The sequence below is a fragment of the Excalfactoria chinensis genome, chromosome 3 (genome assembly GCF_039878825.1).
Source record: "Excalfactoria chinensis isolate bCotChi1 chromosome 3, bCotChi1.hap2, whole genome shotgun sequence".
Taxonomy (NCBI): domain Eukaryota; kingdom Metazoa; phylum Chordata; class Aves; order Galliformes; family Phasianidae; genus Excalfactoria; species Excalfactoria chinensis.
This window is the reverse complement of record NC_092827.1, coordinates 38,018,399-38,043,568: the sequence shown is the minus strand read 5'-3', so window position 1 is coordinate 38,043,568 and position 25,170 is coordinate 38,018,399. Positions and strand designations below refer to the sequence as shown.

The 25,170-nt window shown below is 34.2% G+C and overlaps 1 protein-coding gene across 3 annotated transcripts in view; it reads left to right on the top strand.

Moving 5' to 3' along the window:
• Window positions 1-25,170, top strand: part of ASCC3 (activating signal cointegrator 1 complex subunit 3) — a 253,149-nt gene that overhangs the window by 171,686 nt on the left and 56,293 nt on the right. For all 3 annotated transcript variants that reach the window (XM_072331536.1, XM_072331537.1, XM_072331538.1), the window contains exons 21-30: window positions 1,346-1,571; window positions 5,203-5,357; window positions 8,292-8,390; window positions 8,843-9,011; window positions 10,925-11,145; window positions 12,489-12,574; window positions 13,801-13,967; window positions 14,129-14,274; window positions 14,380-14,500; window positions 16,408-16,550. In XM_072331536.1, the coding sequence (XP_072187637.1) occupies window positions 1,346-1,571; window positions 5,203-5,357; window positions 8,292-8,390; window positions 8,843-9,011; window positions 10,925-11,145; window positions 12,489-12,574; window positions 13,801-13,967; window positions 14,129-14,274; window positions 14,380-14,500; window positions 16,408-16,550 (1,533 nt within the window). The remainder of the gene's footprint in view (window positions 1-1,345; window positions 1,572-5,202; window positions 5,358-8,291; window positions 8,391-8,842; window positions 9,012-10,924; window positions 11,146-12,488; window positions 12,575-13,800; window positions 13,968-14,128; window positions 14,275-14,379; window positions 14,501-16,407; window positions 16,551-25,170) is intronic.

Below are 25,170 nucleotides of genomic sequence, written 5' to 3'. Positions count from 1 at the left end.
AAACAAAATGCTCATAGATAATCTCAGATGTGCAGCATTAATAAGTGTATGAAATGGATCATGAAGTTTGTCCTTTTAGGTCATCCTTCTGTCCTTTGTTGTTTGTTTGTTTGTTTGTTTTTTCTTTTAAACCATCAATGTGTTGCACTGAATCCTTTGCATTTAGCTGGTGCCAAAGATGCGAGTTCAATATTTGAAAGTGTACATGTTCTCCAGCAAGATTTTCATAGCAGCACTACCTTCTTCAAAAGAGTTTACTTTTCACAGCACGCAAGGTTTATATGAGTCAGAAATGGTTACACACATAAAAGTTGTTGTCTTTGACAGCTAGATCATTTTCAGTATGATTCTTATAATCTTTGCTTTTAATACAGTGTTTTTGTTTATGGTTTTCTTTTCCTGTCTCAATTATAACATTTTTAGTTAGGCAATATGTTCTTCTGAAATCACATGTAGCATGTGGAACCAGTGCTACAAATGATGATATTTTTAATTGAATAGTGAGTATTAGTAAAATCATTCATCCTTGCTTAGTTAAAGAAATGGGCTTTTTTAGTAACATATGCTTCCTATCATGGCCAAATAATTTTCTTTATTCCTGTTGGCACTGCAGAGGCAAGAGAGAATTATTGTATTCTATTCAGTGAATCAAGAACAGAATTGCTAATCCAGGCACACTACTGGTAGGCAAAACAAAAAAGAAAGAAAGAAAAAAAGAAAGAAATAAAGAAAGAGAATCCACAACTTAGGAATACAGTTTGATAAGCTTATGAAAGGAATGTCATAACATAGGTTTGCAAGATAAGACTGACCTCATTGAAGCTTATATTAATAATTCCAACCCCAAAGCAGATTCATACAGTTTGATTATACAATAAGCGTGGGAGATGGTAATATGTTTTTGTGTGTGTGTGTTTTTGTTGTTTTTTGGTTTTTTTTTACGTTTTTAAAAGTAACATTTTTCCATGTAAAATGAGCTTGCAGATGTAAGGGGAAGAAGAAGGAGGATACTACATACAGTAAGTGAATTTGATTCAGAAGTCACTGAGACTCAATAAAAGTAGAACTCCCTAATGTTCTGTTCAAATCCCATGACAGACCTGCCAGTACAACTGTGATTAATTGTGTGTCTCTTGTCATAATTTCTGTAGGCAATCATGAGGTAGTTCTGCCATTAGTCAGTAATGGAAAAAAAAAAAAAAATAGTTTTCAAGAGTGTTTGAAATAAGTTTGAAAAGAAAAATCTATTGTTATGGTTTCTCAAAGTTGGGTCTATGGTTCCTTTTCATTTTCCAAAGAATACTTGAGTGAATTACAACATTTTTGCCTTCTTTTCACTCTCCAGAATGCAGCTCGTATTGTTCGAGCTCTTTTTGAGATTGCCCTTAGGAAACGTTGGCCTGCAATGACATATCGACTACTGAATCTCAGCAAAGTCATTGACAAGAGGCTGTGGGGCTGGGTTAGCCCTTTGAGGCAGTTCTCTGTGTTACCACCATCAGTCCTCTCAAAGTTGGAAGAGAAGAATCTCACTGTAGACAAGATGAAGGACATGAGAAAGGATGAAATAGGTGAGAAATCAGTAATGCTGATCTTCTTAAATTATTATTAATTATTCTGCAAGTTTGAGATAAATCTAAGACATTCATTTAGAAACCAAGGCCACCAGTCTTGAAGCCATGTAAGCACATTAACTTGTTATTATCATCTGTCCAATAGAGAAGGTTTATTCAGTCTTCATAGCTCATAATGTGGCACAGTTCTGGGAGTAGCCCGTATCCTGCCAACTCCAGGAATGTGCAAATCTATTGGTGTATTTTTATATAAATGTCTATATGTACATACCCACATATAGGTACATACTTAAAATCATGTATAGCCAATGCTACCATTTCTTTAGTAATGTTAAACACCACTTTGAAAGACACATGTTTATTTTTTCCAGTTGGATTTTTTTTTTTTTAATGCACTACTATTAATGATAAAAAGAAAAAAAGCAGACCTTATATCTAAGCATGTTTCTGAAACACTGCATTCACTGAACATGGAGAATCATTGTCGCTGGTGTCTTTGCAGGAAAAAAAAAAAAAAAAAGAAAGAAAGAAAAAAAAAGTATATGTATATATATACTACATATATATTTTATTATTTGACATACTGAAAATGAGAAAATCCACAAACTGACTGAACCATATCGTAACATTTTCTAGTATTTGCATAATATACTATGGAAAAAATATCCACAAGCTGATTGAAATTAAGAAAATAAATTGCTTGTAATATATTTCTTTTTCTTGTGCATTTCTTCTGATTTAGGGGAAAATCCTTTAGATCTTAGATTTTCTTTGCACCTGAAATGTTAGATTTTTGAGGAAAAAAAAGAACCAACTTTTGTTTTTCAAAAGACATACTTTTAAAGTGAAAATGTAGTTCATAGCCACTGCTTTTTAGATGATTATGACCTCTGATTTGATATTCCTTATTTGACAAGAAATCTGAGGAAGCTATATTATGTGCTTAAAATTAGGTTGGAAAAAGTTGAATTTGTATTTTAAAGTTTGCAGAATTAGAGAGTTTTTATTTAGAAAGGTAATTATTATATTTAACAAGCTAAGCCAAAGGACTGTGAGAAAAAAATTCAGCTCACACTGTACCTTATAATAAATAGTAACTTTAAAGTTATTAAAAATAAAACATTTAAATTCTATCTTTGTAATATCTTTTTCATTTAGAAAGATCTCACAAATTGTTAATTTATTACATATTTGTGCAGGGGATTTTTTAACACAGCATATTGTTTCACGAGTAGTATTAGTGTTTTTATTCTTTAATTTTTAATGCTTATTTCTTCCCATACTTGCCTTTGGAGAAACAAGAACTTAGTATTAAAATACAAAAATAATTTTGCTTCCTTCAGCTTATGGAACTAGAATACACAAGGTAGAAATATATCAATATATATGTAGAACATATTGCTTTCTTTTCTATTAACTTAGCTGTAAAATAGGCTTAGTTTTTGACTGTGAAAACAAGTGATTGGTTTGTGCCATGATATTTTGTGCTCTTCAGCCTTGTTTAAATGCCAAAGGAGGTTGGTCTGTGCTTCTTTTTGAGGAACTACTTCTTGACACACTTATTCCTATCTGTCCTATCACCAGGGCTTTCCTTGCCTTACATTTCTTATTTGAATTCTAAACCAAAGAAATGATGAAAGACACAGCTTCCAGATGCAGGCTTATTCTCTGACTCCGTAAAACAGTTTCAGTGTTACTGCTTCTACCTTTTCAAAGTTTACTGTCACTTTAGGAGTAGAATAAAGAAGACAGGAGTTAGCTTGCTATCTCAGACAAGTAGTGATAGACAAATACCAGGTCACCCAGTGAAGGGAAACTATGTTGTGTGCACAGATCCTGGATACCAATGTGCCATGGTTTCCGTGCCATTAGACTGCAACAGTCTACTCTATATTGCAGAGCAACCATAAAGTTTGTGAACTGACAATAAATGACTATGGTAGTTTGAGATAGGCTGTCTAGGTTTTCAGAATACAGTGGACAACCTTTGTGGAACAAGCAAATTTATACATCTTTTGTCAAGTATAACTGTCTTCTGGAATAGACAGATTTTGTTTAGAAGTTTGTCATATTTCCTAAGTGCTGTTGCTAGTTTCTTATAACTATCAAAAAGAAAGTTTTATGATGATTTTAACAAGCAGCATTTGGGACAGGAGACTTACTGCTCTCTAGAAGGTATATGTACAAAATCTCAGTGGTTGTACTGTAATTCATTCAGAATTCAGAATTGGTTCGGAAGTCCACCTCAGCCATCATGATACAGAAAGAGATTCAGGCATGAAGAAGACTAATTACCTGCAAAACATTAGTAGTCTTTGACAGTTGGCATCTACCTTTATTTAACACAATTACTGTTTTATCTCTAATTGCAAAAAAAAAAAAAAACTGCTCATGCTATAATGCTGCCTACATTATGAATCTGTACCAATGTAATCATTTTTCTTTTAGTAGTCCACTTTGTGTGTAGTTCAGTTATTTTATTACCTGCAAATTAGACTGATAAAATGTGTTAAAATTTCTGCATTAGTGATTTGCTTCTCTAGCGAGATCCACCAGTCAGTACTATGTAGTATAGACCTTTGAGAGACAAAACCTGACAGTTTGTTAAATAAGAAAGTCAAGGTTCAAAAAAAGAAAAAAATAATAACAATTGCAAGCTGTTATGCTCCTGAACTGTGCAGTATCAAGAAAAGGTTTTTATCACCTTGCCATTTTGCCCACAATGCAAGTGATGGCATTTCTTCTCTTTTGTTTTGTTGTTGCTGTTGTTGTTTTAATCAGCCATACACAGGAACATGTAACGGCAGCAGAAAATCGGTATCCATTTTTAGTTCTTAACTAAAAGCTAGAAGGAGGTACTTTTTAAGGGAATACTTATGACCATTACAATTAAAATATTTTCCAGATAATTATATTAGTGATTACAGTGAAAATGTGATCAATCTTCTTTTCCTAAATAAACTAGAGATTTCAGCTGTAAACTACAACTAGGGTTGTGTTGTGTTTTTTTTTAATAGTATGATTCCCTTATCGCCTTAGTTATCGTGACTGTGGAAAAAAAATTAAAAATACTGCAGCATTTAATTTTTCCTTTGCCTCAGTTACACACTGGTGTATTCTAGAAAATAAGAGCTGCTATGAGATGATTACTAGTCATGTGAATCTTAAGCCATTATCTACTTTTATTCAATACTGTGAATCCAGTTTCTATGTACTTTGAATTCCTGCATAGGAATTGTAGAAGTTCGATTTTGTGCCCTTCATCAAGTAAAAGGTCAGTATTCAAGCTTTTAAGAAGAGCTATGTGACTTGATAGGAGTCTGGTCAAAAAGTCAGTGAAGAAAAGAAATTAGCTTCACATAATATTTTTTTTTTCTGTGTAAATTTGTAATGGTTATTTTAACCCCTTAGGAGTTAATACTGACTTTTCTGGGCTCTGAGTTCCTAATTCAAGTTAAGCATCACAAAATATCCTTATGTGCCAGGTCAGGAGAGTCAGACATTTACACAACTAAGAGCAAAACAAGCAATTGGTAATACTCCCCACTAAAAGCCTATTATTTGAAAGTCAGAGTTTGATTACTTTTCCTATAAATGTGAATTTGTTACACTAATCTTTTCTTGGCAGGTCATATGCTGCATCATGTGAAGATTGGGTTAAAGGTAAAACAGTGTGTCCATCAAATCCCCTCCATTGCAATGGAAGCAACGATTCAACCAATTACTCGCACAGTGCTCCGAGTTCGGTTGAACATTACTCCTGACTTCACATGGAATGATCAGGTAAAGAGAAATAATAATAATAATAATAATAATAATAATAATAATAATAATAATAATAATAATAATAATAAAAAGGATGGAAGAAAGCATAGGAAGTGTTCATTTATCTCCAGTTACAGAGGTACAGCTATCTGGATAAGAAAATAATATACTGCTACTCTTCATAGCTTTACAAATATATATTCACATCGGTGCCTTTTCTGTGTTGTAACTTCCCTGAACAGAAAATTCAAGGTATTAATTGGATGCTTATATACACCCACACCCTTCCATTCTGAATCTGTTACTTAGAAGTAGATTTAAGAGAAATCTAAATAAAATGTGATTGTCCACATGGGGGCATTGTATTGTTGCTGGTTTTTTTGTAACGTTCTACAGTTAGTGGGCAAGCATATTTTTCTTTTTCTTCTGGTAGAAGATCAGGGAAATTATCATTCTGAAAGGTGCCTACTAAGTATCTTTTATTAAAAAATAAGTTATAAATCCCCTCACAAATTTACTTTAATCACAAGTAAATTGGAGTTTTATTCCATAAACATTTAGATGATATTGGAATTTATTTTTCCTGCCTAAAGGCTTTATCTTTTGTTTTGGAAGCTTCACCAAGTTAGCTTGAGAATGGAAGGTTAATGATCAAAATATGTGAGGTCAGATTTCCCTTGCTACCTGGATTTATTACCAAAAAAAAAGAAAAAAAAAAAAAAAGTCATATTAAACAATTTCCATAGTAGTAATACAAAGTAATTTCTCAATCTATTTTTACTTTTGTCTACTAAGTTCAGAGTCTTCTAGATTTTTACAAATTGAAAAGTGGTCTGCACAGAATTCAAATCATATATTTCAGCTCTGTACTTGACAAAAGAACAGATTTTGCCCATGTTTACTATAACTTCTTGATATAGTATTCCTATAAGAATCATCTTGATCCTTAATGGGGTGCAGTTTTAAGCGCTGGGAGCTCTTACGTTTAAGCTTGTGAGCCAGATTCTTTTCAAAAAGTCTTACTGTATCATTAGAGCCAAGGAACATATCCAGACAGGGCAAATAACCCTTTCTGCCACCAGGAAGAGTCCAATAGAAATAAAGTATTAATTAGCTGAATCATATTTTAGACACAGTTTTAGGGCAGCAGTTGCCCAAAATATAGGTATGCATCAGTTTTTAAATGGTATGAGATTCATCAAGAGCTAGCTGTGTGTATTGTAATTCACACAGCACGGGCAGGACAACTGGGTGATCAGGTTCAGCCAGCATAGGTTCATGAAAGGCAGGTCCTACCTGACCAATATGATCTCCTATGATTGAGTGACCATCCTGGTGAGTGAGGGAAAGGCTGTTGATGTAGTCTACCTAGACTTCACCAAAGCTTGTGACACTGTTTCCCACAGTATTGTGGAGAAGCTCTCAGCCCATGGCTTGGACAAGTACACTCTTTGCTGGGTAAAGAACTGGCTGGAAGGCCAGGCCCAGACAGTGGTGGTGAATGGAGTTAAATCCAGAGGGCAACCAGTCATGAGTGATGCTCCCCAGGGTCAGTACTGGGGCCTGTTTTGTGAAATATCTTTGCTGATGACCTGGATGGTGTTATTAAGTGCACCCTCCTTAAGTTTGCAGATGATACTAAATTGGGATAGTTGAAGTAGGAAGGCACTTCAGAGGGACCTAGTCAGGCTTTTTTGTGGGGCTGAGGCCCACTGGATGAGGTTCAGCATGACTAAGTGCCAGGTCTTGCACTTTGGCCACAAGCCCAGACAATGCTACAGGCTTGGGGCAGAGTGGCTGGAAGACTCTGTGGAAGAAATGGACCTGGATGTGTTGGCTGTTGCTCAGCTGAACGTGAGTAAGGAGTGTGCCCAAATAGCCAAGAAGACCAATGGCATCCTGTCTTGTATAAGAAATACCATTGCCAGCAAGAGCAGGAAGGTGAGGACGCATTTTGAGTACTGTGTTCAATTTTGGGCTCCTCACTACAAGTAAGACATCCATTTTCTTAGTGTGTCCAGAGAAAAGCAGCAAAGATGGTGAAGGGTCTGGAGCACAAGTCTTATGAGGAGAGGACTGTTTAGTCTGGAGAAGAGAAGGCTCATGGAAGGCCTTACGGCTCTCTAGAACTGCCTGAAAGGAAGTTGTGGCAGGGCGGACTTCAGCCTCTTCTCCCACCTATCTAGCAATAGGACTAGAGGGAATGGCCTCAAGTTGTGCCAGGTTGCATTCAGGTTAGATATTAGGAAAAATTTATTCTCTGAAGGAGTGGCCAGATGCTTGAACAGGCTCCCTGTGGAGGTGGTTGAGTCACTGTCACTGGAGGCATTCAAGAAACATTTAGGGAGATGGTTTAGTGGGGAAAAATTGGTGGTGGGTGGATGTTTGGACTGGACAGTCTTCAAGATCTTTTCCAACCTTGGTGATTCTATGCTTCTTTGTTCTACTCACGTATCCTCACGTATCCTATAGCAGTGACTAAAACAAACTACAGTATTCTGAATCTGATTTCTTTCAAGAAAAAAAGAGAGAGAAGTGTGTCAGAATTCACTACAAGTTTTGCTAAAAGAATGTTTCTGATAGCAAAAGACAGTGTTTCTATGCACAGAATCCAAACACAGATGTTCAGTGAAGAAAAGAGAGAAGGAATCCTTTTATAGGATCCTGGAAGAAACCTTGGCAGTTCAGTCTATTTATAGACAGCTGAGGCATTTGTTTCGTTGTGTTTATATTATGTTTATTAAGGAAACATTTGCATTAGGGAAACTCTTATTGCAATATGATCTTTAAGCAGACAGAATAAGTAGAAATATTATATTGCTCTTATCTCTGATTTCTTTATTTCTGTGTTCCTTTGTAAACATGCATAATTTAGAAATTCATCTGATATACTCAGCATATCTTGGGAACCTCATTACAACTACAATAAAGCTGTGTTTTCTGCTCTTAAAGGTACATGGCACTGTTGGAGAGCCTTGGTGGATTTGGGTTGAAGACCCTACTAATGATCACATTTATCATTCAGAGTACTTCATCATTCAGAAAAAACAGGTAATGTATTTTATTCAGAATCTCATAGCAAGACAAAAGTAAATTCAGTAAGAAATAAATTTGTAAGGTTGAACATGATTTTGTGCTAAGCAGAAGCACAGCTTTCAGTTTCAGTTTTAAGCCCGGACTTTCAGAAAGGTGTTATCTAATTTCAGATGTCCCTTTTTTCTCCTACGCTTTTGGTGGGACAATATTTTCCAGATGAGAAAAGGAAAGACTATAATGTTTTTACATTAAAAGATGAAGAGTTAATCTTGTTTTGAGGTAAATGGAAGCAAAATCCATTGCCAGTGGTAGGCTATTGTCTAGATGCAAATATCTTGCACTTGGAGTTGCATGCATAATTATTGCTTTGTGTTAGTAATACTTATGAAAGTGAGGCAATCTATATGATTTGTCAAGTTACTGATTTGACTGTTTGGTAATTATTTTCTATGCAATGTTTGCACTAGGTCATTACTAAAGAACCTCAACTACTGGTGTTTACAATCCCAATTTTCGAACCTCTGCCTTCTCAATATTACATTCGAGCTGTGTCTGATAGATGGTTAGGAGCAGAGGCTGTGTGTATCATAAATTTTCAACATCTGATTCTTCCAGAGAGACATCCACCCCACACAGGTATTTGAAATTTGATCACTTTCTTTCCATTCTTCTTGTTTGCATTGATTTTCCTTACAATAATGTAATAAATCTCTAACTTGTTCTTCATAATAGAAAAGATATGTTATTTCATTTTGTCGTAATTATATTATTGATACCATTTCTTCACTTCTTAAAGCTCTCTAAAATTTTAAAATCCAGCTTATTTTGACTTGGTGTTATAGCAGCTCTTCTGTTATTCTAAGTTCACTACAGGAAAATTGAAACTGACAATAAAATTATGCAAATGTGTATGTCACTATATATCTTAGTACTTGTCATTACATTTCTTATGGACTGGTTCAAAATAATTCTAGCGTGGAAGGTTGTGTTATAACTGGTATTCAGGAAAGGAAGAACAGTTAAAATTTTGTAAATATGCAAATTTTCACTGCTTTTACTAACATGAGTGCATCATAGCAAGCATTGTTACAGTACAGAACATCTAATTTGAACTCAGCACTGCTGATCAAGTCATGGCCTTCCCATCCCCCTCCTTTTTAACACTTGGCACAGAAGCATGTGTTTGTGTTTTGCTCCTTTTTTTTCTGGATGCATAAATTGCTTTGTACATTCATTGTGCCTGATGTCATTGTAAGACCTTTCCACTGTAATTACATTTGGCTCATCTAGCAGTCTGTGAAGTGACTGCCTTCAGAAATACTCCATTCTCATACAATGTTGTCCTTTGGCATGCATAAATTCACATGTGTTTGTGAAGTGTTTAGCTATTGTTATACTGTACCTACGCTGTCTGGAAAAGCATGTGTAACCTTTTTATCTAATTGACTGATCACTGACTACTATTCAGAAGAAACAGAAAGATATTTACACATCACCAGTTATGGAGCCTCTAGGATTTATGATAATTGATTTCAATTCCCATCTGGTTCCCACTCAGCAATGAAGTACATAGAGGCCCTGCTAGGCAGAAAACCACCTTCTTTCTCCTCAGCGGAACTCAAGAAATCAGTTTTAGTGGGAATGATAAAACAGCCATAAGGTATCAGGGAAAAGCATGTGAAGAATATTAGGCATCATTACTTCAGTAGATTTTATAGCTCCCATGTCATACCTTAATGTGAAGCACTGTGGAAAAAAAAAAAAAAAAAAAAAAAAAAAAAAAAAGAGAGAGACCTCTAGCCACAAAAATAAAAAGAAAAGAAAAAAAAAATAGAAGACCAACTTCAAAGCAAGCATCTGCATAGCAGAATCAGTGCAGTCTCCTTAATTTGGTAGGTTTCCAAATCCAATTTGGTTATATATGTCATCTTCCAAATTCCATAATATAATTGTTTGGATAGCAGATGCCCTCAAGATATACTGAGAATCATGTATTGAAGGGCTGTTTGTTTATTTATTGAGATTATTTCTTTAATTACATGTTTAAAGGATTAAATTCAGAATTTAATTGTACTCTTCTGATTGGTATTACTCCATTAATTTAGAAGCTCCAAGGAGTCTTGACTCTTGCTTCTTTACTAGAAAGGTCTTTTTCATGAATCTGAAATGTGCAGACTGCTGTCTTCTTACTCCTCATTCTATTATCGTAAGATGGGCATATGCATATAATCTAGTATAGTGAGTTTAGAACTTACTACAGATGGATAAAAAGAAGCAGTTTAAGTAAAACATTGATTTATTCACATAGTTTCATAGCTGTCAAAATACTAACTATAATACTTCAAGAAATACTTGAACTGTAAAATAAAATTTTCAAGTATTCCTCATGAAAGTTAGCAATAGCCCAGTGTGAATTCTGTGTGATAGGAGATGTTAGTTAAAGCCATTTTCAGTGGAGGCTTTCTAGTGAGATATAAATATTTTTTCTTCATAGCGAACTCTGTGATGGAGTCTGTTGTCCTGCACTCATGATTATTTTGTGTTTGTAGAGCTTCTAGATCTTCAACCTTTGCCTGTCACAGCCTTAGGACATCCAGAATATGAAGTCCTCTACAAGTTCACGCACTTCAATCCTATCCAGACCCAGATATTTCATACACTTTATCACACAGACTGTAATGTTCTTCTTGGAGCACCTACAGGTTCTGGAAAGACTGTTGCAGCTGAATTAGCCATCTTTAGAGTTTTTAACAAGTATCCCACATCAAAGGTTTGTAAAATAGACTTCCTAGAATCATTTAGTATATGTTTTCAAGTAGTCCAGAAGCCTAGGAAGACTACTGGAAACTGAATTTTTCTTTCGCCAATTTGTAACTGTCTAAATACAAAATGCATATGCTTTTAGTTCAAATTCATGTATTAATCAGTGTGCAATTAGTGTTAAATCTGGAAACATGCCATACCAACATACTAGTTTTCCTTTTCTGTAATTGCCTGCTTTACCTAAGTTGTTTTTGCTTAGCCTTTAATCTTCTACTAGCAGTAATTCTGTTTTAAAGCAATTAGTTACGCTCCATGTCAATATAACTATCCCCATTCTCTCTCATACTTAAATAAATAAATTGTAATTAATTACTACAAGCCTATTCTCTGTTACACCTTAAAATAAATTGCCTAAAGCTCAGCATTTCTGCTTTGGGGAGTTTTGTTTTCAAAGTGAATATGTGACTGTATCTTGACTGAGACATTTTGTCTTAGGTACCCACATTTTAGCTCTAAAATCTTTGGAAAATATATCTGATTCGGAGATTTGATCGAAGAACAGCCTCTGAACTGACATAACGTACATAATACACTTACTTGTCTTTGAAAACTTAGTACTGTCAGATAATTTGTTAGTTCTGGCTATGATAAATAAAGCTCATGCTTATTTTCGGTTTATGTATTAGACATACAAAATAGGCATTTTTTCAAGGAATATACTTCTTTAGTTTTAATAAATCCAAAAATCTGGCTATATCTTCTAAAAAACATATGTGGATTCTTTGTGCAGCAGTTTCTTCTTCTTTATATCTTCCTAGAGGTTCAGAATATTTCATCATAAATCTGTAAATATATCTATATGTCAAGGCGTTCCACCAAGCACAGCAAGCTTCTTTGAGAACAACATTATGTCATTTTACTCAGAGTAATCAGCTTTATAATTTAATTTGTATTTTTTTAATAAGTATGTGACGTATCTAGAAATCAGGTAAGATATTACATGCTGGAAATTCTGTTTGTTTTTGTTCTAGAATGCATGTTTTCAGGTTTTCTAGTCCTGGAAAATATAGCTTTATTTATATATTCAGTGGATTTTGATATTAAATAGTGCAACAAGTACTTCCAATTCAATAAGTTACTTTTTTGTTTCTTAATTTACTTGCATGTTAATGGTTCAATAAACAAAGTGATGTTTTCAGGTCTGTCTGTTTTAAATACTGTCCTGGCTTAGGTCATTTGAGGAACATACGCTTTAATGCATTTGCAGATAATGACAAAATCTTGCACGTATAAACTATTTCCTTTTCATATTGCTACAATTTAATATAAGTATCTTGGTTTTTTTTGCAGGCAGTGTATATTGCACCCTTAAAAGCACTCGTTCGTGAGAGAATTGAGGACTGGAAAGTTAGGATTGAAGAAAAACTTGGTAAAAAGTATGTTTCTCCTTACTTAATCAAAGAAATGAGAAGCAGAAGAACAGTACATCAAGTATGGATAAAAGCTGCAGAATACTATTGAGTATTTCAAAATAGATTTTGATTGTATACAATCCTTCAAATTTCTTATTAAAAAAAAATAAAAAGTTAAAAGATTTTATAATGTTATCAGTAGTCATTGTGAAAGCAAAATCAAAAGTGAAAAAAAGATGTACACTTCAATGTCTCTGTATTTTCATTTATATCACTTACCAGTAATTCAAATATGAAGCTGAGATTTCTCTCTGCAGTGCCCTTGTTAATTGAAATTGCAATTCAAAATAAGCATTTAGTGGAATCCTCATCTATCAGAGATCTCTTAGAAGCTATGTATGAACCATATACCAGCATTCATATATTGTCTTTCTTATACAGAGTGAGGTTCCATGGCCTCATGAATTTCTTGCTGATCTTCACAGGTGTTGAAGATCAGCTCTTACTTTGTCACATATAAGAACTACTGCTCGTGTTGGTGTTTTTTAAAGTTATACCTTCTTGAGTTAAAAATATACATATGGGATATAAGGCCTTTCACTCTCCTATATACAGCTGTTTTTGTGATTTAAAACTCAAAGCACATCCCAGCATCCAATAGAATTCAGTTTAAAATGATGGATCTCAAATAATGTTTGTAGAAATTGAAAGGATAATAAAGTAAAACAGCTGGAAGAATTCCATGAATATTCCTCCAAAAATGACTCCAGCATAATTTCTGCTCTACACTTGATGAAGATTAGCCAACAAATACGGATATGCTACAGTCCAGCCTCAATGTTCAAATCAGAGATCTAAACACATCAGCAGGCAGCAACTTGGGTTAGAAAGCTTCTCTGCTGTCTGTGAAAGGATGTTATGAGTCACATTGTAACATACTAATATTTCCATAGTATCTTCATTTTGAAAAATAAGCAGTATATTGTTTGGGACTCACATTCATCCTCTTCATTTTTCGTAGTATTGCAAAGGAATTATATTTGGTATTTATATGGTATTTGCTAGAAAAGTTTCTTTTATCTCAGAACAGCTTTGAAAATCTTGTTAAACATAGTGAGTCAGAAACAATCTGATTTTGTATAATATTGCTTCTTGTCTCTTTAAAGAATTAATGTTTGAATGCTAAGATGTTCTGAAACATGATGAAGCCAATTTTATGTAGTCTGAAAAAATATCTTTCTTGATTACAGGGTTGTAGAGTTGACTGGAGATGTGACTCCTGATATGAGAGCTATCGCTCAAGCTGATCTGATTGTTACTACCCCAGAGAAGTGGGATGGTGTCAGCAGAAGCTGGCAGAACAGAAGCTATGTTCAGAAAGTTTCCATTCTCATCATAGATGAAATCCATCTGCTAGGTGAACATAATTTTCTTAGTTGTTATTTTTTATCAGTCGCTACTATATTTGAAGAACTGTGCTTGTACATTGACAGACAAATCTTTTTTCCTTTTTTTTTGTTTTGTTTTTTTTTGTTTTCTCTCTGTTTTTCAATGCACTTTACACTTTACATTTACTAGGGGATGAGAGAGGCCCAGTACTGGAAGTCATTGTGTCTCGAACAAACTTCATCTCATCTCACACAGAGAAGCCTGTAAGAGTAGTTGGCTTATCCACTGCATTAGCAAATGCCAGAGATCTTGCTGATTGGCTAAATATTAATCAGGTATGAAAAATGTTTCAAAAGATGCATTTGTGCTGCAGAAAAGCAAAGCAGTGATTTATAAGATAATTTGAGATTAAACTTGAAAAAAAATATATTTTCTTGCAGATGGGTCTGTTCAACTTCCGACCTTCAGTACGTCCAGTTCCTCTAGAGGTACACATTCAGGGATTCCCTGGCCAGCATTACTGTCCTCGCATGGCTCGCATGAACAAACCTGCATTTCAGGGTAAGCAAGCTCCCAGATGTTTTCACTTTTAGTGTATAAACAAGGTTCTGAGAGCTTTTCCTAGTACATTTGCAGCACACTTATGGCATGTATTACTGTCCTCCTGGCATGTTTAGGAGGAATCTGCATGTGCTAATGACCCAAAGCTATTTGTATGTTGCACATGCAACATACAGCAGTGGAATGTAGCGTATTTAGAACATAAGAATAAAATTAGTACTAATGAAGGGAAAATAAAATATGTTTCTGTTAGTGTTTGACACCATTAAAGAAACATTTGTGTAAAAATATTTGAAATTTAGAAAGCAGTAAAACCATTCATATCATTAATCTGTTGAGGCGCTTTCATTTGGACCACTGTATGTAAGCATTAAAAAACTGTAAACAGAAGTTGCAAGTCAGGCTAACCTCACATAATTCCAGTTTCAAAGCAATAACCATAAAATTCAAAATTTGTAGTGCATCCATATATACTTCTGTTTTCAATTTTTTATTCGCAACAAAACTAGCATACAGGATAGATTTAAGAAAAACTCTTATACTTTATTGGAACGTATTTTATTTTGGTTGCGTAAGGAATATTTATTATATCGACTAAAAATAACCTCCCGTATAAATTCTGTAATGTGAACTGTTGTTGATTGTGAGGTGACATTTGTGAGGTGACTTTTTAGCTGCTTTAATTATCCTTATGACAGAAGTAAAGTATTGATTGTGGACTAGAGACCAATCTTGGCAGCTCAGATTATTTACACCTCCACAAGAGCCTTGTACAAAAACACTAATGAACAATAAATCTGTCTCAGGCTGTTATGCCACACCTGTTCCAGAAGCTACAGAAATCCATTAGATGCTGGGCTTTTAAGATATATAGATATACTGGCATATATAATTGTGAGTTATAAATATACGTTAATTATCCGTTTGCAATAATTTCATGGTTATATAATATGTGTATGTGCAGTATTAATAAACTGAAGAATGATATGTAATATTGTATAGTATTAAATAATTTTCAGAAATATTTCATTAAAAAATCAGTAGAATGAGGATTACATGAGAAAACAGAAACGGATTTGCTGAGAGTGTATTCAAACTACATACAAATGTCTATACTTCTAGTGCTTGTTGATGTTAAAAAAAATCTGTCCATCTTTTCCCCCACTTGTTTGCCATGATGTAGTGAAAGTTATAGCACTTCAGTGTAATCCTTATTCCTGAGATCATAAAAAATTGCTGGAACCTGAAACTTTTGAAACATGGGCAGAGCAAGAAAATATCTTTTAAGAAAGTCTTAAAGTATAATTGGTTTAAATGTGTCACAGTAATTAATAAACAACATTTCTTTGTTCCACAGTGTCTACCATAAGCTATTCAAGGCTTACTCTCTGCCATCTAAACCTTTTTTCTATTTTTACTGCATTTAAATGATATTTTGCCGGCAGACATGAATTTATGCGGTCTGTAAATCAAGTTAAACAGAAAGCAAGTTTTGGGCCTTGAAGGCACTTAGCCAAAGACAACATATCCTAGTAGCGTAGAAAAACATAACTTATTTATTGGGCTAAGACAGAGAAATGCGCAATCTTTGAAGTCTAGAAAGCTTGCCTAGCTTCTGTTTCGTTTTCTTTTTTTTTTTTTCTTTTCTAATTGCTTCTCTTCAATTTTTATATTAAAGCGATCGCCAAAATAGCAGGGCAAATTATCTCAGATTCAGCTGAACAGTTGTGTCATTTTTTATTCAGTGATGGTTTATACTCAGTTGTATCTGTCTGTCAGAACAAAGTATTTGTACTGTATATCAGCAGAGGTATTACAGAGTTTATCAACTGTGTAGGTGTTACAAACAGTAGTTGTGGCTTTTGTCATTAACGAGTCCAATTCACAAGTTCTGTTTTTCTCAACAGCAATTCGAAGCCATTCTCCAGCCAAGCCAGTTCTTATTTTTGTGTCATCCAGACGTCAAACAAGGCTTACTTCCTTAGATCTGATAGCTTTCCTAGCTACTGAGGATGATCCCAAACAGTGGCTGAAGATGGATGAAAGAGAGGTAGAATAATATTTAGAATATTATCACCTGAATTAATTCTGATTTTCTGCTGACTTTTTCATGTCTATTTGAAAATAAATTAATTTGAATACAAAGAATGATTTGAGGGTAAATTTTGAAACAGGTGTTTCAAGTGTATTAAAAGTAGCATTAAGGCTATTTAAACATCTTCGCAAGGTCTGAACTCTAGAAAGCAAGTTATTTGTTTTCCCTGCTCGTGTATTAGTAATGCTAGTTCCATTGTCCCATACAACTTACAATGCATGGTACAAGTCTTTAACACAAATACAAGGAATAGTAGGAGCAGAGCTATGTTCTCCCAGGTTTGCAGCTGGACAACTCTGGCATGTAGCTGTTGAGTTGGAATTTGAACCAAATTTTTTTCACTGTTTTTCTTTTCATGCAATATAATCTTTAATTAGAATCAAAGAATCATAGAATTACATTTTCTTGTATTGTTTCTCCTAACAATTATTTAATTTATTAAAAAGATAATGTTCAAATAATAAATACCTGTTCAATATTCTGTTTTGTTTGCATTCTACAAAATGTATACTAAGTTTTATTTAATGTTCTCAGTTCCACACCTGCTTTGAATGCAGAAGTATTTATTTCCTTCTGGATTAATGGTACCAATTCCAGTACATTATTGCTTTGGATAAAAGAAATTGTTGTTAAGATTTCCTAGATTTTGGAAGTTATCTTTCTCTCACCTCCTGCGTGGGAATTTCTGTGTTACAACCAAAACGCAGCAAAATACGTGGCTCATAAGTACCAGGTAAAACCTGAATATTCAACAGTTAGGTGAAACACATATGTATACCAAAAATTATATGCCAGAAGTATGGATTTCTAGATAAGAAAACATCTGGCTTTGCTGTTCAAAAAAAAAAATAAAATAAAAAGATATTTTTCTCTGAGATAAAGCATAACATTTATATCCTGCCTCCTTTGGATGGATTTCACAAGAGAAAATAGATGTCTTGGCTGACAAACTGCTAGTACTAGAACATGTCTTAATCTGATGATGCTTTTCTAATTTTACAACTTCCACTTCGCTTGTTTTCTTGAGTGTAAAAGAAATGTTTCATATCAAAATTATTACTGCCTAATAGAGTTTTCTAGTACCTTGAACTGGTTTGCTATAGTAATCTCATGTATGGTTAGAATACGTGACATGCAGCTTGCTCTAGACGATTTGAATTCATCCCTGGGTCCTGTGAGCCCCCTTCTGTTCCAGAAAGAACTATATTTGAAGGAAGGCTCCTCACTTATGCATAAGAGACTTTCTGGAAAAGATTTTCTATTAAAAGTATTTGAGTATAGGAGTACTGGTACCCTGTCAGAGGCTAGACATTGTCATCTGTTTCAGAATATACCTCTGAAAGTTTTGAATGAGGAGCTGAGAAGGGCAAACAGACTTTGCATTTACTATCTTGATATAATTTGCATATAATTTATATTTGAATTAATAACCTGAATCTTTGGAGCATAACAAAGATGCTTACCACATTATTAAGTTCCAGTTACATTAATACAAAAGACTGAGGATTTTGTCTACAGTTCTTATATCTTACCGTTATCTTACCATTATCTTGCATAATTGTATGAAGTACCTACAGGACCAAGTGGACATAGTTTTAGGTAATCAGAGAACCAGTTTAAGGTTTTGTCTTTCAAATGATCAATGTTTACCTGAATTTCATTTATCATTGAAGCAAAGGACAAAGCTATGGTAATGCAACATGCACATATTGCTTACTTCTTTATCCAGAATATTTTTCTGTTTAAATATTCTAACGGGAAGTTATATTAAAGTCAAGCTTGAATTAAGTGAAATAGGCAAAAATCTCTTTATAGCTATATGATTTTTTATGTACTAGAACTAGTTAATATCTTCTGTACTGTAGACACTGCCTGTCTTTAACACTTTCTCATATAATTCAAGTGTTTCTCAAGTCCATATGAGATAGAAATCTACCAGTTAGAAAATTGTAATCGTCTTTTAACCATTTTCAAAGCCTGGCAGTTTATGTTTGTTTTCTGTAGACCAATGTTCAATGAGGGGAACCTAGAGACAAATACCTTAACAACTAGTAGTGTTTTTAACATTAATCGTGGTATGTGTTGAGATTTTTCATAAATGGGTGTATACAGAGTTTACAGGCTTTATGACAGGTCTTGGCACTTTTTTATGCCAATTGTCAAATTCAATAATTTATTTTGCTACATTATGCCCAAGAGTTATTCTACGCTTATTTTTAGTTTCCAAGTAGGCAGGTTTTGTAAGGCTACTTCAAATGTTCTAAGCAATACTATCCATAATAACATCTGGGCAAATCATACTGAGGTAAACACAGATTCTTAGAACCACTGAAAATAGCTCTTCTCTGTTAGCTAGTATGGCATTTTTTTCAGTTGTGGTGACAAAGAGATTCAGGATTTGTGGGGGATTGGAGTTGGGGAGAGAAGCCAATGTTTTGCCTTTGTGATGTGTTTATCATCTGGATCATCATCTTAGTTTCCTTCATCTTCTTTGTAGATCCTGTAGTTTATCAAGTTTCTCTCTGCTGTGGTAGACCCAAACAGACTTTCACTTGTGTCTCCTATTTATAGAAGCCCATCAAGGCTTCTATTCATAAAACTCAAGATTACTTCTCTTTCCAGTCCTCTCTGATAATAAGCAAAGCCACCTCTTCTGCCACACAGCTTCAAGTATCAAGTTCAGATGATATTTTAATTAGTTATATTTCAAAGGACGTGAACTTCTATGAAGCTTCTGGAATACATATCTGTGTGTATAAATAACACACATGATCAAATTTTCATCCATTGCCACCAAAGTAGACAGAAGCATACCTGCATTGCGCAGAAATCACAGATCTTCTCTCCCTTAAAGGAATCAGTGGTCTAACAAGTGTGATTGAATTACAGTTGAAAAGGAGTTTTATTCTACTTCAATCTACAGAAAATCTATATGGCCAACAATTCCACTAAGTTTTGGAAAAGGATTCTCCCTAGATGTTTTTCTTGAATTTCATGTCCGATGTATAGTTTCTTGTTCATACCCTTTATCCCTCAGTACTCAACTTGTTGAAAGCTACTGAGAATGTTGAGACGAGTCAGTCTTCATAAGATGTGACAGTGCTTGATAAAGCTTGTTGTTTCTAGTACTAATTGTTTACCCAGTTCTGCTGGACTTGTTAATTCAGAAAACCAGTCAGATCAGTTTAATGGATTCAATTCAGATTAGTTTCAGGCTGTGCATATGATGTTCATTAAAAAAATATATACTTAAATATCTCATGCTTAGTTTAGTCTGAGCAGGGAGACCTCCAAAAAATATGCAAAAATGTGCTTGCCTGTCCTAGAGCCTTAGAAGTGCATTGCCTTTTTTATTTTTCTCTTTTTTTTTTTTTCTTTTTTTTTTCTTTTTCTTTTAATACTTTGTTCATACACATTCCAAAACCCCTTTATCCCTCTTAGAATGTCTCCAAACTCAGAGCTTGTTTTTCAGCAAAGAGTCAAGAAACAGTTGAAGATTCTGCCTTTGCCATTTTTGACTGTTTGCAGGAGTTTCAAGGACACTTCTGTAGATATCACTCTGTAAAGATCTTCCTCACTATTACTTATGAGGCACAGGTGCATCATGACAGCAGTGTGAATAGGGAGTGCATCTCAAAGAGAAGACTGTGCCTCTAAATTGAGTAATTCCTCTTTTCTTTTCATAGTTCATCCGTGTCAGTGGGCCAGCAGATGCCAATGAAAAAATAAAACCTTATGCTTACCCTGCTTTTTTGTGTAATCTTGAGATGATTTATAAATCTGCATGAGTTATAAATCTGCAATTACTAGCTAAAATTCAGACTTCGAGCTGTCAGCCAAGATTGTCATGTTCAAGCTTGTGACCCATTATTTAACTTGTTAAAAGGGACAACAGCTCAGATTATCCTTTTAAAACAAGAGTGCCACCAGTTTGTGATGGTAAGCTTGTATGCGATATATACTGCTCTACATCTGGAGCTGTCTGAAGAACAGGCTCTTCTCTTTCTCAATGGTGGTGGTGGTAGATGTTGCAATCTTTGTAGAATTTCTTAGAATTAAGTTTTTAGTTCATTTATTTTTCTGTAATGTTTTAGTGCTTTTTGTTTTAAACCCAAAGCAAAAGTACAAAGTAGTATTTATTGTTTATTGTTTGAGGATATAATGCAGTTAACAGCAAACAAACAAAGCATTTTCTAGTTTGCTTGGTTGCTTTAAAATAAATTTATTTCCTGGCCAGATATTTGGATTTTTTTTCTTCTGATATTTGCACTGCAAGAGGAGAAATGTACCCACATTTGCAGCTTTAACTTTAACCACAATGATTTCTGCATTCTGCTCTGTGCATCATTTTACCATCTGCATCTAGTTAATGTTCTTTATGAGACCTCTAGAAATAACCAAAATCCTTTAGCACAAGCATACCTGCTGTAATATTCAATAGCATCCATACCAAGCAATATTCAGCTCCCAATGAACACAAGGGCACTTGAATGAAGGGCATTCATTGACTCTGAAAGAAGGAATCAGGCTCATACTGATCTCAAGATTTTAGAGCTGTGAGTGTATAACCATGTGTGCTAATTATATGTGTATGAGTGTGTATACAGTATGTGAAAATACGCATGGACATATGCCTGAAAGCAAATTAAATTTTGCCATAAAGTTGTGTTTTGTTTCACTGGAAAAACAAAACAACAAAAATAGAACTGTTGGAAAGACAAAAGGTGACTTTTTCTTCTCTGACTTTTAAATCAAATAACCTGTTATCTCCATATTATTGTTCTGAAGCAGTGCTGTGCTATCAGACAGGAACAGAAGTATCTGGTCTGTTATGAATGAGTATATTGCCATCTTTCTAATGAAATGTTAGCGTTAAAAGCATAGATTTTAATAGTACATTTCAACTATTTAAACCTTTTCCTGAAAATTTTTATGTGGGGTGTTCTAAGCATTTTGCAGTGTGTGAGAGAGCTGTGGAGTATGAGGAGAAGTCAGATTTTAATTTTTTAGGATGACTTATTTTTCATGGCATTAAAGATCAGGAAGGTACCGGGAATGATTTCTAAGTGTTACACTCATTATAGAAGTTCAGCTTCCTTCTACAAGATGTTGTTTTTATGACACAAAAGTGTGTCATAAAAAATTAACATTTAGTTATAACAAGGAGATGTTTTTATTTCACTTAACATCTGCAGCAGATGTGAAATATGTAATTATTTTTTTAAAAAGACTCCATAACTTTCATGATTCTTTTGTTTGGCACATCTTTCTTCTATTGGGCATTTTAGACAATTGATAAGCATTATTCAGTGGCATATGGTCTGAGTCTGACGTGCTTTGAAAAGAGTACAGAGTACTAATAATGAGGATTCTGTGAAAATGGGAAAACCAGCACAACAGATATGCTTTGAGAAAGTATGGGTTTTTAGCATCTTGAAACAATATATCACACTCAAAGGGACAGAATTGGGCTGCACAATCTGTTAGCTCATTCTTGTCCAATCTGGTCTCCTCCTTTCTTTTGGAGCCAGCATTGTCATCAACTTGCTGAATTATACTCTGACTGGAATGTATTTCAGGCACAGGGTAATGTATCTACTTAAATGGAATCCTATCTTTCTACAAAAGCTTTTTAAGTATAATAAATTTAAAAAATAAAAAAAGTTCTATTAGCTTAAAGTAAATGGTTCAACAGTTTACATATGTGCAAGAACAAAGAAAATGACTACTTACTAGTCTGAGAGAAATCTGGCTTGTACAGAGATTAGAATATACAAGATCGAAATAGACTATTTTTCTATAATAAATATTTTGCAATACCGTATTGTGCAGTAAATATTTCTTGGTTTTCAAAGCTTTTTAGTAAAAAGGTGAGGCCCTAGTCAACATGATGCTACGGGAGAGCATGAAAGGGGGGTATTTTTGTGTTCATCAAGAGATCTGTAAAAAGAGTGTAAGCATCTCTGCATTGGCCCAATCCTGCCTGTGTTGCAGTCCAGCCCTCCTTGCAATAGGTTCCCCGAATCAGTGTGTTCGCGGTTTTCTGTGTTGTTGGTTTGTTTGTTTGTTGTGTGTGTTTGTTTTATGTCAGAAGGATGTACTTTCCTTATTTTTAAAATATGTTTTCTGTAATTCTTTGACTTGGTTTGAGTTATCGTTACTTTTTTTTTTTCTTTTTTTTTCCCCAAAAAGAGCAAATGAAGTTGTAACTCTGTAGAAACATCTGACCTGTTTTATAGTCATGATGGTGTGTCTGTTTCTGCTTAATCAAACTATTAATTACACCAGCATTTCTTAATTAAATATATATATATTTATTTTTTTTAATTTAAAAAAAAAAAAAAGGACAAGATTCTTAAAACTAAATTGACATAACAGAGAGTTATATTTTTAAATAAACTGTCATGAGAGTTTTAAGCCTTGGATTGTGCCTATGGGTAAAATAGTTGTGTTTATTACACTGATTTATGTGAAAGTAAGAGGTCAGCTAAAAATGACTAGGATTCCCTGCTGCTAAAATGACAGGATAGCAGTACATGCGCCAGCTCTCCTGCTAAGGGTTTTTTAGTTTTCTTGTGGTAAATTACACTGCTTTGCAGGTATGACTAACAGCACCGCAGGCCACTGTTGTAATACAAGTCAGAGGGAAAAAAAAGACAACCACTGCTGATTGTAAAAGCAAGAACATCTTTGAATAAATTCCCAACTGTGTGAATTTAGGATGTTATATGCTGGGAGCTACATGACCAAAAGGTTTAGCTCAGGTTCTGTGCTGAAAAATACTAACACTGTAAAACTGCTTGCACTGTAGGAGCAGTCTAATTCCTTATAGACAAATCCAAATCAGCTAATTGGATCGCAGTATTTTCTAAAGAAAAAGGGATTTTATTCATTATTTTCCCAATATCAAATTCTGCTCATGTGAATAATGAGATGAATGTCATTGTAACTGACTTGTTCCCCTACGTTAAAGATGTGATTGTCATAAGGTGATAATTCTTGCTGTGGAGGATAAAAATTTAATTTTTAAATCAATTTAATTTTTAAAAGCAATTCAATATCTTTTGTCAGTTTTTAAACACAGAGATTAAGTAAATTATAAATGAATTTATGTTTCAGTGTCTTTTCCTGATATTTCCTGGTGCTGTTTTCCACTTTTTATCTGACTTCCTCATCTCTGAAATGTATACATAAAACTCTTATTTCTCAGTATCTATCTAAGCACTATGCTAATACTACTTCGTAAGTCTGTGTGTGGGGATGGGGGGGAGAGAAGAGCTTTAATACATTTGAATATATGGTTACTAATATAGCTGATCAACTACAGTTACTACTATAGCTGGTGGTCATAACTGTAAAGAAAAACAGTACATAGATTCTCATTTTATCCAGTTATTTTTCGTCTTAGAAGTAGAAGTCTTTAAGATGGGTCATAATTAATGTTGTCTACACTACAATCACAGCTACATGCTCACTAGAGAAATCAAAAGTTTGCTGTTTTTTATCTAGAGAGATAGACTTTATCCTTTAACATATCCTCCTTTCATTTAGTTCTTTTTATTCTCTTCTGCTTACGTACCCCGCTTATTGTTTCCCTTTCCTAAGCAGACTTATTCCCTCTTCACTTCCCAGTCTATTGCTTTTTTCTTATAGCTTCCTTTCATTTCAAAGTTTTATAGTCCTCTCTTCTGTGCGTCCTTTTCTCTTACACATGCCAGGATACAGGATAGCGTAAAGAACATACAGACAGCTGCGTTACAAGAGAAAATGAAGTTTTGCGGCTTTCATTAGTTAGTTCAGACTGATTGGACAGTGCCAAAACTTAAATAGTATTTTTGTAAATTTAGTTCTCTGTTAGTATCCTGTTTCAGTCACCATTACTTCAACAAAAGGCTTTTTAAACTGCTTTGCAATTTGCTCTTCCCAACAATTTTATTTATTTATTTATTTATTTATTTATTTGATGCTCTGTATAGACTCATGTTCTCTGGCTTTTTTTGTAACTTTAAGGGATGCTACATGTTAATTGGGCTTAGGCACAGGGGCAGTTATATTAATATTAAGGTCTGACAATTATAAAGCCTAGAAAACATTCAGAGAAACTCACAGTTGTGAGCTCCAGAAGTGCAACGTCTCAGAGACAAAGTGGAAATGATATATCACTGCAGTTGCACAGGTATGAAAACTTAGTGCTTCATGATACTCAGTTGAGCTTAAACATTTTTCTTTCAAAAAAATGACTTTAACAACTATTTTTCTTAATCTTGGATATACGTTCTAGGTTAACTATGAAAAAATGCCTATAAGTATGCAATATCACTATGCCACTGCTGGTGGCACCAGGAAACCACTAATAAGAGATGAGCTTTGAAAGTTCCTGGCTATAACTATATGAAAATCACATAACATAATGAATGGGTTTTGAAATACGACAATGGAAAGAGTATTGAGGGGTAAAGTCACTAAGGAAGACAAAGTTAGAAAGCTTGTGTTCATTACTTGTGAGGTGCTTTTCATAGAAGTAGTCTACAGAAATACTTGAGTTTATTGCGGAACTTATTACATGAAAACTTTG